The sequence below is a fragment of the Aethalodelphis obliquidens genome, unplaced genomic scaffold (assembly GCF_003676395.1).
Source record: "Aethalodelphis obliquidens isolate GAN/ISIS:26980383/991018 unplaced genomic scaffold, ASM367639v1 scaffold32, whole genome shotgun sequence".
NCBI lineage: Eukaryota > Metazoa > Chordata > Mammalia > Artiodactyla > Delphinidae > Aethalodelphis > Aethalodelphis obliquidens.
The window spans coordinates 10,595,409-10,614,697 of record NW_020837976.1 but is presented as its reverse complement, the minus strand read 5'-3'; the positions used below and the strand labels follow the sequence as shown (position 1 = coordinate 10,614,697).

The window sequence follows — 19,289 nt, the reverse complement described above, 5'->3', positions numbered from 1 at the left end:
TTTTTAAAGGTTATACTCCATGTATAGTTATAAAATATTGGCTATATTCCCTGTGTTGTACAATGTATCCTTGTAACTTATTTTATACCTAATAGTTTGTACCTCTTAATCCCGTACCCCTATCTTGCCCCTCCCCCCTCCCTCTCCCAATTGGTAACCACTAGTTGGTTCTCTATATCTGTGAATCTGCTGCTTTTTTGTTATATTCAATAGTTTGTTGTATTTTTTGGATTCCACATATACGTGATATCATACAGTATTTGTCTTTCTCTGTCTGACTTATTTCACTTAGCATAATGCTCTCCATGACTTGTCTTCCTTTTCCACGTCGAATTGGTTTTTGCTTTTTTTTTTTGACAAACAGAGCTACAATTTCACTGGCTATTCCACTCTTCTTAGTTATAATATATTTAAATCTTATCATTGAAATATAAAACACCATTCTCACAATGATATGTATATACTTTGATGTAGAAATTTCAATATTGAAGTTTTTAGGTCTCACAATCTCAAATTCATTGCATTTACCTCCTCAAATATCTCCCCATCATACATTCAAAAACAGTTGATTTGTTAGCTTAGAAATAAAAGAGTTTTGCCAAGTGTCCTCTCATTTTTAATGTGTGCAGTGTTTATCTCAGCCAGTTCTCCTAGTATCAAAGGACAATAAGGCAACTATGTTTATACATATTCAGTTCTCCTGACTGTTACTTAGGCAGGACACCATGTCTTAATATGCGCATGTAAATTCACATACTAAAGTTTGAACACTTGGTTCTTTTCAAATAATATCTCAACATCCTCTTGAGCAAATTTTCCAATATAATAGTAAGGGTAAGCTGCAACCTGTTTCCTCTTCTCGATTGGACTAAGAAATAATTTTCTTTCTTATTTCCTTCCTAACCTTAACATCTCCTTCTTTAAACATTTAATCAGATTACCCTGAGATCAAGCTAAATCCTTAATCATAAATTCAAAGTTAAAAAGAAATTTTCAACTCATACCATTCCTCAAAAAGGTACATTACTACAGAAAGAGAGTATGAATCTCTGCTATAAAGAAACAATATCTAACTTCCCATTCCATATAAGCATATTAAAACTCTCTTTCAGGAGACTAAAAGCTATACATTGAAAATGATGAGGCACAATATAGTCTAAGGACCATAGACACTGTTAGGAATGTCTAGCTGCAAGGTACCTCAAGAAATTATTCTGAGTCAGTTAATACCCTGACAGACTTCTCAATCCTCCTGTTGTGTATACATGTATATATAAAAGCCTCTCCTGATGTCTTTCTCCAAAGTACCTTGTTTCTCTCCTTTTGGGGTTATTTTCTAGTTGCTGTTATTGTAGCTGCATCACTTTACCCTTTCATCAAAACCATCCCAAAAAATTTTGTTAAAAACACATTTTAAAAATACACATCAATAACATGTTTGAAATGTCAGCATCTCATCACTATGGTCGCCTTTGCTGGGGGCTGTTCACCACGATAATTAACCTTCACGCCTTGGGTTTGGGAGGCATAACTCACGTCACGGTCAATTATCTCACTGTAGAGCCCCTAAGGATGAGAAGTATTGCTGCAAAACCTAATTAGTAATTTTTTAAAATGTGTATTGTTTACTTGATATTCTATAATGACTTCCTCTGAGGCATTATGGCCTATCATGGCAGGGTCCTACTTAGACAATTTTTAGCAGCTCATTGACCTGATAAAAAGACCTGCCATGGTCTGTCGGCGCCTGGCAGCCACTGTTGACAGGATGGACTGTTTAACGTTTCTTTCGAAGTCATTATGGTATATCATGTCAGGTCCCTAGTAAAGGAAGTTTTTTTTTAGATTTAGAACAATCAACTCGATAGACCAAATAAAGAGCTCCTTCCAGAGCTGAATGGGAAAAGGCAGATCTCACAAATGCCCAGTCAATCTTCTAGCTCCATATCTCCTAGGGGTTGGTTGACCTAGGCAGCAATCCATAACTGAAAATGAAATTTTTCTGTCATCGCCGAGCTTCCATTCAACATAGCAAGTACAGTTAGCTACCAGCATGGTTTAATTGGTGATTCAACAAAGAAGGGAAAAAATACTAAAATATATGAAATACTCTTCAGATCAGAAAAGAGGTTTCTTGAGACATTTAATTGAGTTAATTTTGCATTGTATAGATCATTAGTCAAACTCACCAGAAGTTTCCCACCTCCCTCCTTCCATTAGCTGCTGCCTAACTGCTGAGAAGTTACCAAACTGATTGAGAATAATAGAAACACGTTGAAAGCCAACTCTGGGATCACCCACTCTCATAGAGCTGGCTGGGCAAATTCCTAGGATTATCTTACCTAATCAGAGCTTCCAGAAGAATATAATAAAAGTGCAGAACACCCTCCCAGTTCAGCAGAGAAATGGGCACGTGACCTCCAGGCTCACTCAACCATAGGTCAACTCAAGAGTTGTATGCCTGCTGCCTATGAGGTTACTGACAGAAGTGATTAGACAAAAGTACAAAGATAAATGTAAAGCTATGAGTTGTTTTGCTCTCAGATCTAGGATTTGATTCTTCAGTAAGAAGAGGGCAAAAATGAACACTTGGATCAATAAAAATGCTTTGGTGACTTTAATGTTGTTTTCAAAAAAAGTAGACATTTTAGGTATTATTCTTGTGGAGATATTACCCCTTAGCTAGTCTTCGAAACAGAAAAGAAAAAGAAGGGAGGGAGGGAGAGAAAAAGCCATTTGGAGAGCACCAGTAACAAAGCTTAAGTTTCACAGACTAGGTGAAAAGCTGGAAGCAAATACAACAAAGATGTTTCCAATTTTAAATGCTATGTTTCTAGCAGCCTTACAAGAAACAATGGGAGACAATATTGTGTTTTTAAAAATCTGTTTTTAACCTGATGGTAGAAGTCAAAAGTTGAAACTGAGATACAATCTCAGTTTTCTGACCTAAGGGTCAGAAAGAACTTTTAAAGTTCTTTAAACACAGGTTTAAAGTATATTTGTAGAGGTCATTGGTAGTTTTTTTAAACTTATCTCAATTCATTGAATATCCTCTCTGGCATTGGGACAGGGGGTGGAGGGGTGGAGGAGGGAGAGAAGAACAATTTGTAATACAAATAGTGTAATTCCATTAAAAAATCTTCAATAATCTTGAGCTTCCTTTTTCCCCCCCCCCGAAATAAAACAGCCTAATCAGGTGTGCTCTTCATGTGGGTAGGTCGGGCAGGAAGCTTTTCAGGAGAGACCTGGTATGGTAAAATTTTAGCCTCGAGCAAATGTTCACAGTTGCTGATAGACCATTAACTATCCAGTGTTTCTATAATGCATTTCGTGAATTCTCACTTTGGGCATGCAAGGGAATAAGTCAGAGACTCAGAACCTTCGTTATTAAAATTTCTGCATAAAAATGCACTTTTAGTCAGGAAGTGAAACCTACTGATTTTTTTTCCCCCGTTCAGAACCTAACAGTGACACTGTGTGGATAAAGCTAGGAGTACACGGAGCATCAGATTAAGAACACCTGGGCTAAAAATTGAGAGTTCCAACAGGCTCCCTCGGGTTAAGAGAGGAAGGAAGGAACCAGAACAGAAAGAGTGAGAAAACTGAACTTTAGACAAGATAAAAGGAGTTCACACTGCCAAGAGAAGATCTTTCTCGTATTCTCCACTATCTAAACTTCATTAAATAGAGGATTTTCATACTTGTCATGACTAACATTTTTCTCTTCTAAACCGGAATATGGTACATAATACATAGAAGAACTCAGAATATAGTATGTTACCCACATGGTCCAAACTATGGGATTGGCCCACTAAAGATAGCCTATTAGTAAAATTAGTAAATTAATTATTTCAGACGCTCCAAAACCTGTCATAGAATCATATGGAAGAGGGATACTGACCTACCCTGGTGTCAATGATGCAAAGAAATATCTGTGTTACTTTAGTACAGATTTTTGTAGACATGAGTCGGTCTTTTCAATCAAATATTTTAACTTGAGAAGGTAAAAGCGCTAGTAAAATAACCTTGACCTATCATATTCAATAAGAGAGCAATTGAAATCTGGTTAGAGAAATGGAAGGAACCAGTGGTCCATCTGTGTGCACTTAATTTTGCTATTGTTATTAAACCTAATTTTATATTTAGATGAGTTTTTACTTCTTTACACCAGGAAATCCCATATTTTTTAGGTTGTTAATCCCCTTGATAATATGATTAAAAACTTCCCCCCAAAATCTTTCTCCAAACATATTCCAAAAATGCACATATATACATATATATATATATATAATATATGACATTTTATTAAAAAATTCTTTTTACAATTTCAGAGCTTCATATATCCCTCAGAAGACATGGGCCCAGGATAACAACAACCCTTATTTAATGAAATCTATCTCACTTGCTCTTTATTCTCCTTCCTAATTTTATCCTTCTCTCATTTTCCTTTCATCATCTTTCTGTGTTTTGCACAGCACCTATTTCTTTCAAAACCGTCAAGAAAATATAGGGGAAAAAAAACATAGCCAAAATATTACTCTCAAGCTACCAATGATGCTAACAATTCTAGGACTATCCAGAAAAACTGAACCTTACGATCTAGCGATCCCACTTCCGCATATACTGTATCCAAAGGAACCAACATCAGTAACTTGAAGAGATATCTGCACTCCCGTGTTCATTGCAGCATTATTCACAAGAGCCAAGATATGGAAACAACCTAAGTGTCTGCTGACAGATAAATAGATAAAGAAAATGTGGTGAATATATAGAATGGAATATTATTCTGCCATAGAAAAGAAGGAAATCCTGCCATTGGCATGACAAACATGGATGAAACTGAAGGTGATCGTGCTAAGTGAAATGCCAGACTGAGAAAGACAAACACTGTATGATATCACTTATACGTGGAATCTTATTTTAAAAGTCAGACTTAAAGAAACAGACTAGAATGGTGGTTGCCAGGGGATAAGGGTGGGGAAAATGGGGAGAGATTGGTCAAAGGGTACAAACTTTCAATTATAAGTAAATTCTGAGGATCTAATGTACAGCATGGTAACTACAGTTAATAATACTGTATTGTTACTTGAAATTTGCTGAGAGAGTAGATCTTAAGTGTTCTCACAAGAAAAAAAGTTACTACATGAGCTGGTGGATGTGTTCATTAATTTGATTGTGAAAATCATTTTACAGTGTATGCGCATATCAAATCATCACATTGTACCCTTTACGTGTATTACAGTTTTGTCAATTATGCCTCAGGAAAGCTGGAAAAAATAAAATAACTGCATTGATCACCATCCATAACATATGCCATACATTTATGGTATAAATTATATAAAAACGCTAAAGAATTTAGTCATCATTTAAAATACTATTCGGAAAAGTTTATATGCAAACATCTTGATAGCTGATTTTTAAAACCTTTTTATCCAAATAATATCAACCGATAGCTCCTGAGTATGAACAAAACGTTGGACACTATGACAAACACTTTACGCATGTGTTCACAAATAACCCCATGAGGAAGGTACCGTCATAATCTCTATGTTACAGATGAGTAATCTGAGGCTGAGGGGGTTAAGTAACATGTCAAAGGCCACACACCCAATAAGTCGTACAACCAGGCAGTCTGATTCCAGAGAACAAACTGTTCATCAAGATGCTATATACTGCTTCCCAGAGGTTTTGACACTTAGTAAACACAACTTGGAAAATCTCCAAACAATATAGGTTTACCTGATTTAAAACCTCTAGGGCTCCTCATTTTGCTGTTGACATGGCCCAAGAGTCTTGGCATCAATTTTTATAAAGACCATTAATTCAATAAACATAAATTATGTTCTCTGAGGGGCTTGGCACTTTACGATTGTACTTTTTCAGTATTGAACCATATGTTATCCTTATGAAGTATATTATTCCAGTAGCGTGAATGAGAAAAAAAGAAACAAAAGGTCAAGGACTTGCTTAAGATTTCAACCTAGTCATTCTAACTCCAAATCTTTGAGTCCTCTTCCAACCTCTTTTCTCCCTCAGCTCTCATATATTATTAGTAACTAAGCCTTACATCCTCCTTTAAAATATCTTGCATCACCTCTTTTCATGTCTTCTACTAAAATTCTAATTCGGGTCCTCAATCTCTTACTCCTAGATTATATTCTCCCTCAGAACTGGCCTCCCTGTCTCCAGTCCTTTCAACACAGCATGTATGTCTTTTGCCTTTGATGGCAGGTGGGATAACTTAATAAATAGTCTCTCTTGCAAAGAGACTTTAAAATATCCTTAGAGGTTCGTGAGAATCAACACCAAAAGCTACATAGATGAAGTTCCTAATATGGGTTATATAAGAGCAAGATTTCAACACTATATTCAGTTGAAAAAGTTTCTCTACTTGCAGTCATACTGGGAGGAAAAAAGAAAAAATGATAATTGAAGAAAAATTTTGATGATGTAGTTCTCTTGTAAATTGGGAACAATGACCCTTGAAGGACCATAAAGAAAGTGAATGTCAAGATAATTTATTATTGTTGCATTATCTACCTCATTTTTCACTTTGTCTTACTGAGCTGTGATATCCTTACAAGGTACCAAATATCCCAAACATTAGTGAACACTTTAACAGTGTATAAAAAGCAAGATAAAAGAGCTGAAACAAAGAGTTGGTGAATTTCTCCTCTACTGTGACTTTAGTATCCATAATCTTAACCAGCATGGGCACTGCAGATGGTTGCTGTACAAGGTCTCAGATTTAGAAGGGAGCTATACGTGTAATTTCCAAAGGTCTGCACCCCTTTCTGAAGCAGGCTGTCCTCGCTTCCCGTGACTGACTGGGCTCCTTTTGTGATTTACATTGGGTTGTTTTGTTTTTTGGTTTTTTTCATTGTAGAAGAGCCAGTTTCTATGCATGTCGGTTGGACAAACATTTATACGTTATTGGTGGACGGAATGAAACTGGCTACTTGTCCAGCGTGGAGTGCTATAACCTAGAAACAAATGAATGGCATTATGTGTCCCCCTTGCCACAGCCTCTGGCAGCTCATGCAGGAGCAGTGCACAATGGGAAAATATACATTTCAGGCAAGTCATTCATCCACTTTGTGTTACAAAGTTCAGTTCCAAGGCATTTTCTTGACTTGTGTGTCTATGCTTAATTCACAGGGGGTGTACACAATGGAGAATATGTCCCATGGCTATATTGCTATGACCCCGTCATGGACGTCTGGGCTCGAAAACAAGATATGAACACAAAACGCGCCATCCACACTTTGGCTGTAATGAATGATCGCTTGTATGCAATTGGAGGAAATCATTTGAAAGGTCTTTTTTTTTTAATCACAATAACATTTGCATCTCATGTTTCTTGCTAAGGGGGTTTCTCGTTAGATAATCATAGTTTACCAAGTAAAAAGGTTGACCAAATGAAATCTACTCTTTGCAAATTAGCAGTACCCTTGGGCAAGCACTTATTTTGGCTCTCCTGCAGATAGGATTATTTTGAAGTTACCACATACATTAAAGAAATGAATAATGATGTCTACAGAAAATTTAAAAAACTAGAGCATTAATAACTGAAAAGCACAATTTTTTGTAACAATGAATTCAGTAAAATAAATTATTCCTTATCACCAAAATTATAGTAATGGATTTTTTCCAGAAAATTGTTTTTGTAATAATCATAAAGAACTTTAGTCAGAGAAGCACAAAGAAGCGTGTATGTGATTTTTCTTAAAGAAAACAGAATTTCATGTCTAAATTTAGAATTATTTCTTTGAAGAGTTGAATATCAAGCTATCTATGATTCTCAATTCTTTCCATTTGCTTTTTTAATCAGTAACATTTAAAGCAGAGTCTTTTTAGGGCCATATTTTGGCTTGTTTCCCTCCTCGTGTATGTATGTGACTGCAACTTTTTTGTAGTTTGTGTGCATGTGTGTAACGCTGAATTTGACAGGAAAGCGGAGAGACCTGTGATACTGAGAACATCATTGAACTGCTTTGAGCTTCCGTTTTCCCATCTGAAAATGAAGAAGGTGGTCAAGTTGTTCTCTAAAATCTCTTCCAGCTCTGACTGTCCATGATCTTTGAAATTGAACAAAGTGAGAAACAGGCCATCTGGGTATGGCACATAAGGCGATTCCGTGCATTTATTTTCCAGTCATATACCCATCTTAAACCATGAGTTAGATATAGACATTTTTTCTCTTTTTCATAATACATATTTACCCCTAACTGTAATAAATACTGGACAAGTATAATTTTTAAATAAGTATTTCCAAGTTCCTATTCAATCAGAAATGACAATATTCTGGTCTAGATCTGCTTCTCACCTTAGAGGTGTCCTCAGTGGAAGGGAATTTATCTTTACTGTTTCAGACGCTTCCCATTTCATTCTTTTTTGCTTTCACTGGTGCTCTTTCATTTCAATCCATACTCCATTCATTCCTTTACATCAACGTATTTTATATTAACTTTGTAGCTTTCTGCATTAAAAAATGACTTCTACTAACTTCTTTTGCACAAGAATGCCTCATATTTTAGGAACTTTTAGTATTTAAGGTTATACTTGGACAGAAAAGACTTAGGTAATGACAATCTAAATGAAAAATAGCACATGCACATCAGAATTAGGTTAGCTCAGGAAAACATTGTGAAAGGGGGAAAGAGTATGGATTTTGCATCTAAGCCTGGGTCTGAATCCCGGTTATGTACTTAGAGTTGTGTGATCTTACTGTAGACATTTACCTCGTGTCTGTAAAAAAGGGGTAATTATCCTTTCCTTGGTAATTGTGAGGGTTATAGTCAACGTATGTACTCGGTACAGAGAAGGCACACATATCCTCATAGATGCCACTAGGGAAACTTGCCCAAATCCCCATTTCATATAAATGCTTCAACAATTATCATCAAACTCTTAATGTTAAAGGAAAGGATTACATCACAGGGTCGCAGTAAGCACATTGCTGTGTTGCTCCCTTATGTGATTTATTTTATGTAAAAAGTTAGTGGCCTGCGCATAGCACAGGGAGATCAGCTCGGTGCTTTGTGACCGCCTGGAGGGGTGGGATAGGGAGGGTGGGAGGGAGGGAGACGCAAGAGGGAAGTGATATGGGAACATATGTATATGTATAACTGATTCATTTTGTTGTAAATCACAAGCTAGCACACCATTGTAAAGCAATTATACTCCAATAAAGATGTTAAAAAAAAAAAAAAAGTTAGTGGCCTGAAATAGTCTGTCCACCACTTCAAGAGTGAACATTTTTCTGATTTGTGGTCTATCTCTTTAATTACTTTGAAGAGGCCGGTATGTTGACTAATTTACCATATGTGTTGTGATTGTCAGCTAGCCAACATCCATAGCATGTGTTTAACCATTAAAAAAAAAAAAAAGTCCTTAAGGGTTTGGTCTGCTCGGTGACCCTGAAGCGCCCATTAAGGATTTTTCACTCCCTAAATGAAAGGCAGGGCTTCAGTGGAGTCTGGGGAAATGAGTTGTTCTCTGCAACCTAGTTACTGCTCCAGCCACTGAGAAATTTTATCAAAAGTGGGAAGAGTCTTTCAGAGGATGATAGCCCCCTACTCTAAACCTGGATCCTTAGTAGATACTGGAAACCATTCACATCATCGCAGCTGTTTATACATATAGTCAGACTGTAAAAAAAAGAAAAAAAGTAAAAGATTTTGAGAGAACTGAATATCCACTTAAGAAAAGCAATAAAGTTTAGTCTGTAAAAGTGTGACCTTTGAAGCCTGTTCACCCGGATTCAAATATCAGCCTATCTAATGGCCGTATGACTAACTCAGGTCATTAACTCCCTCTGTTCCTCAGTTTCTCCTCTATAAAATGAATATAATGGTATCTATAGGATGCTTGAGGGGGTTAAATGAGCTCCTTTATACAAAGCACCTAGAAAACAACAGCTTATTGTAAGCAGTCTATAAAATGCTTGCTTTAGCTATTACTATTTTAAATCTTTTTAAATAAGGTTTAAATAAACCTTTATTGATACTCCAAGGTAAATCAGCTTCTACCAATGACATCTAGCCAGGCATTTTTGCTTTGAAGAAATCCAAAGCATCCAGGGTTGGAGTGTCGGTGTCGAGGTGGAGTGGCGGGGGGGGGGGGGGGTTGTCTGTTTGTTTCTTAGGTCTTTCCGACATGTCTCCCAATTTCACCAGTCAGCTTATACATGTGTCTTCAAAGACACAATTATCTACTTCTTGGCCCTAGTCCTTTTGCAAAAAGAAGCCCTAGCCTTAAATTGGGACCCTGAGAGTTTATTCTTTGGTGACTCCATTTTGCTATGTCACTTAGGTTTCTCCCACCTCGATGTAATGCTCGTGGAATGCTATGACCCAAAAGGTGACCAGTGGAATATTCTCCAGACTCCCATTTTGGAGGGTCGCAGTGGTCCTGGCTGTGCAGTGCTAGATGACAGCATTTACCTTGTGGGAGGCTACAGCTGGAGTATGGTAAGTGTCCACATTTATCTCCTCCTCCTTTTTATTTGTGCTTCCTTTTTGTTTCTCTCCAAATGTGTTACCACCCACACAAGTACCTTTTAAGAGTAACATGTTTATACGCACGCAGTAAATTGCTTTAAGCTGTAAAATAAACTCAGTGCGGTCGCTGTAGAGCTGTCTTGCTATCTGGTCAATTGTATCCAGTAGCTTGCTGCTTCCCTCCCACCCCCATGCTCTCCAACTAAAAGTCGGACTGAAGTGGTTTTTACAAACGTTCTATTAAAACTGTTTGACTGGGAGAGTGAAAAGTTTCTGACCAGCTAAGCATAAAAAATGGAAATTAATTGTTCAGTTACCCACAAATTCTATTTAGGATTATGTAATTTGCCATTGCTTTCCACTTTCCCCTCACTTTATGATGAAAATTTCTAAACATACACAAAAACTGAGGGTTCAATGGGCCCTTATTAACGCACCATCCAACTTTGACATCCATCAGTGCTTTGCAGTACTTACTTCATCTGCCCTCCCTTTGAAAAATTTTGGTTGAAGCAATTTGAAGCAAATTCTAGACATGTTATTTCACCCTAAATTCTTCAGTATTCCTCTAAAAAAAAATCACTTGTTTATGTAAACACACTATCATTATCACACTCAGTAAAATTAACAATAATTCCTTTATATGCAATCCATTTTCAAGTTTATCCCATTGACTTGAATAAAAATGTATTTTTCAAAGTGATATGTTCAAATCAAGATCCAAGAAGTCTCACTTGGGGGCTTCCCTGGTGGTGCAGTGGTTGAGAGTCCGCCTGCCGATGCAGGGGACACGGGTTTGTGCCCCGGTCCGGGAAGATCCCACGTGCCGCGGAGCAGCTGGGCCCGTGAGCTGTGGCCGCTGGGCCTGTGCGTCCGGAGCCTGTGCTCCGCAACGGGAGAGGCCACAACGAGAGGCCCGCGTACCGCAAAAAAAAAAGTCTCACTTGTATTTGGTTATTATATCTCATACATCTCTTACAATCTGGAGGATTGCTCCTGCCCCTCTTCCTGTCCCATGCCATTGTCTTGTTAAAAAGCAAGGTCAGTTATCTTATAGAATATCTGATACTCTCGAATTGCCTAATGATTTCCTATGTTGTCATTTAAAAATAGTCCTCTGTCTCCCTATTTCCTATAGACTGGAAGCTAGAGATAAGGGCTTAAGTTCAGCTTTTCTCTGTTTTTTAAATTTTTTTTGTTATTTATGTACCATTTATTTATTTATTTATTTGTCTATTTATTTTAGCGAGAACACGTAAGGAGGTGGCTGTGTAATTCAAATAACATCACATCAGAAGACACATAGGGTCTAATGGTCTACACAGTCACTTTTTAAATGATGACCGTTCCTATATTTTCCTATTTATGTGTGTTGGTTTTATAAGATTAATTTGGGATTTTAATAATATTAATTAGTTTTATTTCTTTTGCATCCAACAAGATTGTTATATAAAGTTTGGAGGAGCTTTAAAAAGCTATTAGTTATTTGGAAGTGAATGTGTATTGACATATATCACTAGGTATTGGTACATGTGCTCTTTCGCTAGTGGAAATTGATAGCTGCAAGAGTAGGTATGTTTAGAACCAGACACCAGGAATACACTTTCAGAAAACGATTATGTTGGTTGGGATTTTTGTTTGTTTCTTGCCTATGGTAAAAACAAAGCTGCTTTGGTTTAGGAAGAGAAATATTATACAAGCACTAGCCTCAGAGGTTGACAAAGGAAACAAGATTAAAGACATTTTTTATTTCTCGTGTGGCCTTTTCAAAATAAGTAAGTCAATGTGTGAAGAAGTTGGCACGTCTTCATTTCCAGTTTATTTTAAACTGGTTTTGAACCCCATCTCTGATTCTCTATAGTAGTAAGATAAAAATGGAAAAGTGAGGTGACAATCTAAAATCCAATTTACTTCTTTTATTTGAATATTTAAGATAGGGCTTCCCTGGTGGCGCAGTGGTTGAGAGTCCGCCTGCCGATGCAGGGGACACGGGTTCGTGCCCCGGTCCGGGAAGATCCCACATGCCGTAGATCGGCTGGGCCCGTGAGTCATGGCTGCTGGGCCTGCGCATCCTGAGCCTGTGCTCCTCAACGGGAAAGGCCACAACAATTAGAGGCCCGCGTACCGCAAAAAAAAAAACAAAACAGAATATAAAAGATAAATTTTTTTTAAAACTTAAACCAGAGGGATAATTTCCAACTTGAGGTAAGTTATCATAAGGGATTTATAAATCATCTAGGGTGTTGTAGGTGCTTGACTTTTATTAGTAGCCACACACCCATACAAAAACCCAGATTTTGAAATCTTGCCAATCCCAAATTTTTCCTTAGAGTACAATGGTTTAAGATCCATTGCTTTCATTTGGAATTTTTTTAGCAAGCGCAGAGAAAAAATATTGTCTTCTTTATGTAAATGTGATAAATAAGCTTGCTGTGGTAATTCTCTAAAGGCTCGCTTCTCTACCATTCCAGGGAGCCTACAAGTCATCTACAATATGCTATTGTCCAGAAAAAGGCAGCTGGACAGAACTTGAAGGAGACGTAGCAGAACCACTGGCAGGCCCAGCCTGTGCAACAGTTATCCTGCCTGCCTGTGTACCTTACAACAAATAACACCAGGAAACCCTGGAATGAACAGTATCGCATTCTAGGAAGCAATGACAGGTGACATCCCTATTATAATAGGAACAATACATCCTAATGGTACAACTGCCGAAACTCCATTCTTGGTTTCTGATGATTTACAAGAAGCTACAAAAGAAGAAGACCTGTCCTTGAACAGGTACTCTGTCTGTAACTCGGATTACACCGAACTTCCTGTGGTGATAGACTCTTCCGTTTCAGACTGGTTTTAACTTGTCCCAGCTTTATAAAAACTCCTCACATGGATCTCAACTTTCAAAAGGAGAAAGATAAAATACAGGAGAGTGCCCCCCAGAGAGACCTAAGATCAGTATTGTGCATTGTAGTCTACCTGCATGTGATCTGTGTTGAAGTTTTGGGGATATTGTGTTCATGAATGATGCAAAATTTGACCCACCAAAAGACTCACACTGCATTACAGAAATTGCCACTTGATTCTGTATTCCTAACCTGTGGCGACTTCACAGATTCCGTAGGCAACACAGTTATAGAAAATCATAAAAGATTAAAGAGGAACATTTTTGTTTCCATATAACTTCATTTCATATACCTTTTGCCCCTTACAGCACCTCGTGGGAATGTAGAAGAGAAAGATATTGGCTCTTGTAGCAATTGCTTTCTGCCCTGTAGGTTCCAGGCTAGCCAGAGTCATAATTTCTGTGTCCTCAGTTTTATCCGAAAGATTAAGACAAAATACGGTGTGTCACCATTCAGTTTATAGAGGCTCACTCTTTCTCATTTGGAGCAGCATATTAAGTCATGAATACACCTTGTCTTTGCTTCGAAAATATAGGACTGACAAAGACAGTCATGCAATATTGAATATTCTGTAAATAGCACATCTGGCCCAAACTTAACCCCTAATGAAAACTGAGAGATTGCTTTCGGAAATTCAGGGACGAAAAGACAGATTTCTCTGAAGAACTGTCCCCTTTTCTCTCTGTCCCTAAAACACACAACTTGAAGAGCCTCAGGAGCAAACCATAGCTCCTAACAAAATACCTCCCCCTCTTCCTCACCTTCAGCTCTAAAAAAAGCTCTAGATATGGCTCTAGAAAAGCCCATGACGGACCCTCCTTCTTTCCCGCAACTCATCACATTTCTTTGTTATCACCAGAGACGCCTGGGCTCAGTTAAGCGAGCAATAGCTAGCTGCCTTGAGAAGCATGAGAAATTTAAGAGCAGAAGGTCAGGAGAGCATGAGACAGTGTCCATGCGGCCCATCAAAAGAGAAAAACTAGCAGGAACACGGATTTGCTTTTCAAGCTCTTCAGAGCTGGCACAACAATAGTTAGGAATAAATCAAAGCCTAAAATATTTTGTGAATCACCCAGAGATGTTGTTGAATCCCTCAACAAGTGTGTCTTTCAAAAACAACCTCACAGGGAAGCCACAGGTTAAAAATGTCTTGGTGATAAGTTTTCACCGTGGAGCATGTCCAGATGGATGGGTGTACTAGAATCCAATGCCGTTTCTACAGTAAAGTGCAATCTTTGTTGTTTTTGTATTTATTTGTATGTTCAGATCCAAAGGATCCGTTGTAAAAATATATATATAAATATATATATATCCAGTGCAATCAACTTTCATTTCTTTTTTCCTTGATCGCATATGAGTATATAGAAAAAAAGAAAAGTTACAGTACTTTGTGAGAAAATCCCATCTGACGTCATGAGGAATACAAGGTCTCCTTCAAAACCTTTTATCGTCAATGGTCCCCATTTCTTCTGAAAGTCACCATTTATACAAGGGTATTTGCTTTCCTTGGACTTGTTCATTTAATTTTTATTTCTAGCCAAAATAAATAAAAGCATTTATGAGAACTATAAGCAAAGCTTTCTGTATTTCAGAAAGGCACAAACTATTAGAAAGTGAAAAGTGAATAAATAAGTCACAGAGAATGTAAATTTTGTACAGTATTAGAATGTGTAAATGAAGCTTGCTTGGAAGGGGAAAACTTTAAATAAAAACTTTATGTACTAATTCAACTGTCTCTCCTATTCTGACTTATAAAGCATGTTTATAAATCTACACATTAACTTGTTTGAAGGTTTGTAATAGGTAAATGCATAAATATTTTTATTCTGCAGATATACTTTACAAGTTTATTTAGCTTCCTGGCAGTATGTAGTATGTACGTAGTACAAACAATGTTAAAAATTACGGAATGTTTCAGAGAAAAGTGTTGTGAGTTAAAAATCATGAATTGAATCTGGTTTTTCCACTGTAAGAGTGTTGCAATAAGGCATACTTAAGATCTGATAACCAAGTATTTATAGAAATTGTTAGAAGCACCATATGCGTTAAACAATACTTGCACCCTTAGGATAAATGAATCCCATATTTAATTAGGTCAATTATCTAAAAATATAGTGTTCCATTTTACTTCCTTTTTAGAAATCTGGAAAAGAGGCTGTGCAGGGCAAGGAAAGGACTGGGCTATGGAAGACAATAGGAGTAACTGAGGCACGTGGCTGCAGGTTTGGGCAAGCTTCCAGGTAAAGAGCCTGAAAGCTAGAAAGAACTTAATGCTTCCCAGCCAAATATTCCATTATTAATGATTAAACTGATAATTAGAGGGTCATTTGACCCTCTGTAGTATTCTACAGAAGCAAGAGTAATGGAGTTTCTTTTGCCCACTGAATCTTCAGCTCTCCATGCTAGTGTAGCATAGCAGAAAAGGCCCTTCTTTATAGTAGCTTCTTATCCTGAACCAATGGCTAGTTGTTGCAGAACTTCTTTCATATACTGTGAAGCTCCAAAAGCTATAGTGCTGACCAGTTATCATGATCAGTTAAGCAAATATACTTGGCCTTTTCCTAATCCCAAGGAATCACCTATTTTAAGTTCATAACTAAACTAAAACTGGCTAAGCTTGGAGGAGTGAGTATAGGACCAGATTTTTTAATTACTTAGGCTGTGTCTGTGGTCTTAAAATTAGTACCTGTGTTTGTTCTCCCCTGTAAGGGCCAAATTTCTATTTTCCTAGCTGCTTGACACTTACATCACTTAACAAACTCATCATTATCAACATTGTAATACCAAGTATTTATTGAACATATCCCAAAAGGCATCACTGTAAATGCCAGGCTTCTGATTAAACCTGGTTCTCTAGGTTAAAATATTTTTAAATGAACAAGCAAACCAGCTAAAATAAGGTTGGTAAAGCATACCAAAGCCAATTAATACACACCGCTGGGTATCTTAACAGACTGAGTTCCCGTAGATGAGGTAGGAGGAAGACCATGACTGATCAAGCCTGACTTTCTAGAAGCGCCTGACCTAGAAGATGTTGGAACTTTGGTGGAAAATAAAATGGCAATAAGAAGCAGCAGAAAGGGCCATATAAGAAGAAAATAGGACTTCCCTGGTGGCATAGTGGTTAAGAAGCCACCGGCCAATGCAGGGGACACGGGTTCGAGCCCTGGTCAGGGAAGATCCCACATGCCACGGAACAACTAAGCCCGTGCGCCACAACTACTGATCCTGTGCTCTAGAGCCCTCAAACCACAACTACTGAGCCCGCGTGCCACAACTACTGAAGCCCACGCACCTAGAGACTGTGCTCCACAACAAGAGAAGCCGCCGCAATGAGAAGCCCGCACACCACAACAGAGTAGGCCCCGCTCACCACAACTAGAGAAAAGCCCACACACAGCAACCAAGACCCAATGCAGCCAAAAATAAATAAATAAATTTATATTAAAAAAAAAAGAAGAAAATATCCAAGTAGTTAGTCTGTTTGATTTGTATAGCTGTAAAGGGCTGCTCTGCATCAAGCATTAAATATGGGCCACATATTGGGGGGGGTTTCTTAATGGCGTTATTGGCTGGCTCTATTTGGTGCAAAAACACAGGGTTCAGTTCTAGAGATAGGTCCTGATAATGTGCTTCAAGAATGCAGCACAATGGGCTAGGACTAAGGAAAAAGTCTTCTGCAAATTGAAGCTTGAGTGGCTTATTCCATTCTATTCCAGGCTGTTGCCTAGCATATATTAAGGACTTGGTAAATGTCAGTTCTTAACACTAACACGAGTAGCAGCATTACCTTCGTGTTTTCAGCTCACTGAAGATGTTCAAAACAAGATGGCTGCAGTCAGTTGACATTTAAGACTGTCTATTCAGGCTCAGGGGAATTATATCACTTCAGGCAAAGTGATCCTTGATTGTGACCTCTCCTTCCATTTTTTCACTTATTAAGTGGACTTTTCCTCTGTGACCTTCCAAATCCCCTACGCACAAAAAAATGACATATGGCAATAGGCAGGAGGGAAGGTGAACATTTGGCTGCAGGACGGAGGCATCCTAAATTTACAGAGAAGGCAGCCTCCTGGCTTCCCATCAAGTCCCTCAGATCTGGGCCATTTGGGAAGTGATTGAACTAAATTAGGGAAAAGGAATAGGGTTTAGTTATGAATTCAAAGTTATATCAGCAATATTATAACAAACATAACACTTCCACTAACTTCACGTTTGTTATGGGCCAGGCATTCTACTAGGCATTTTATACATGTTTTCTTATTTACTCCTCTAAACAGCTCTATAAAGTAAATGTTAGTTGTATGTGAAAGGTAAGGACACGTGCTCAGAAAGGGTAAACTATCTGATAAAGTTAAACAGCTCATAGGTAGCAGAACAAGGATTCAGACTAAGGCGTTAATCTTAGGCCACCTCAAACCACCATACTCTCCTGCTCACAAAATAAATTTCTTAATCATTTGAAGTCTCATAGGAATTCCTGGTAGATTGACTGATTTTTCCAAATGCAAATAGGACATGTTGGAGGGGAAAGTGAACAATTAATGATGGTGCATTATGGCAAATGCTATATTGTTGTTCTGAATGAACCACTGGAAAGAGTGACCAGGGGAAGGAACTTGCTCTGTGACACTGGGGAATCATTTAGTCTCTCCAACTTCAGTTTTGTCATCTGTATATGGAGTGATAATCTCATCTTCAAAACATTACTGGGAAAATCATATGTAAAGAATGTGGAGATGAGACCTTCAAGTTGGCAGAGGAGTAAGACGTGGAGATCACCTTCCTCCCCACAAATACATCAGAAATACATCTACATGTGGAACAACTCCTACAGAACACCTACTGAACACTGGCAGAAGACCTCCGGCCTACCAAAAGGCAAGAAACTCCCCACTTACCTGGAGAGGGCAAAGGAAAAAACAAAAATCAGAGACAAAAGGATAGGGATGGGACGTGTACCTCTGGGAGGGAGCTGTGAAGGAGGAAAAGTTCCCACACACTAGGAAGCCCCTTCACTGGCAGGGATGGCAGGTGGGCAGGCAGGAAACTTCGGAGCCATGGAGGAGAGCACAGCAACAGGGGAGCAGAGGGCAAAGGGGAGAGATTCCCACACAGAGGATCGGTGCTGACCAGCACTCACCAGCCTGAGAGGCTTGTCTGCTCACCCACTGGGGCGGGTAGGGGCTGGGAGCTGAGGCTCAGACTTTGGAGGTCAGATGCCAGGGAGAGGACTGGGGTTGGCTGCATGAAGACAGCCTGAAGGGGACTAGTGTGCCACAACTAGCCAGGAGGGAGTCTGGGAAAAAGTCTGGAACTGCCAAAGAGGCAAGAGATCATTGTTTCAGGGTGCATGAGGAGAGGGAATTCAGAGCACCACCTAAACAGGCTCCAGAGATGGGAGCGAGCCATGGCTATCAGCGTGGACACCAGAGACGATCATGAGAAGCTAAGGCTGCTGCTGCAGCCACCATGAAGCCTATGTGCAAGCACAGGTCACTAGCCACACCTCCCCTCCTGGGAGCCTGTGCAGCCCGCCACTGCCAGGGTCCCGGGATCCAGGGTCCCGGGATCCCACTTCCAGGGTACCCTGGGAGAACACATGGCGCACCTCAGGCTGGTGCAACATCATGCTGGCCTCCACTGCCCACAGGCTTGCCCCGCATTCCGTATTCCTCCCTCCCCCCTGCCTGAGTGAGCCAGAGCCCCCTAATCAGCTGCTCCTTTAACCCCGTCCTGTCTGGGTGGGAACAGATACCCTGAGGCGACTTACACACAGAGGCGGGGCCAAATCCAAAGCTGAGCCCCTGTGAGCTGTGAGAACAAAGAAGAGAAAGGGAAATCTCTCCCAGCAGCCTCAGGACCAGCAGATTAAATCTCCACAATC

At 38.9% G+C, this 19,289-nt stretch overlaps 1 protein-coding gene across 1 annotated transcript in view; it reads left to right on the top strand.

Moving 5' to 3' along the window:
- KLHL14 (kelch like family member 14) overlaps window positions 1-14,090 on the top strand; it is a 99,120-nt gene extending 85,030 nt beyond the window's left edge. The window contains exons 5-8 of the mRNA XM_027127701.1: window positions 6,887-7,077; window positions 7,159-7,317; window positions 10,315-10,472; window positions 12,974-14,090. Coding sequence (XP_026983502.1) covers window positions 6,887-7,077; window positions 7,159-7,317; window positions 10,315-10,472; window positions 12,974-13,114 — 649 coding nt within the window. The 3' untranslated portion in view covers window positions 13,115-14,090. The remainder of the gene's footprint in view (window positions 1-6,886; window positions 7,078-7,158; window positions 7,318-10,314; window positions 10,473-12,973) is intronic.
- The last annotated feature ends 5,199 nt before the right edge of the window (window positions 14,091-19,289 follow it).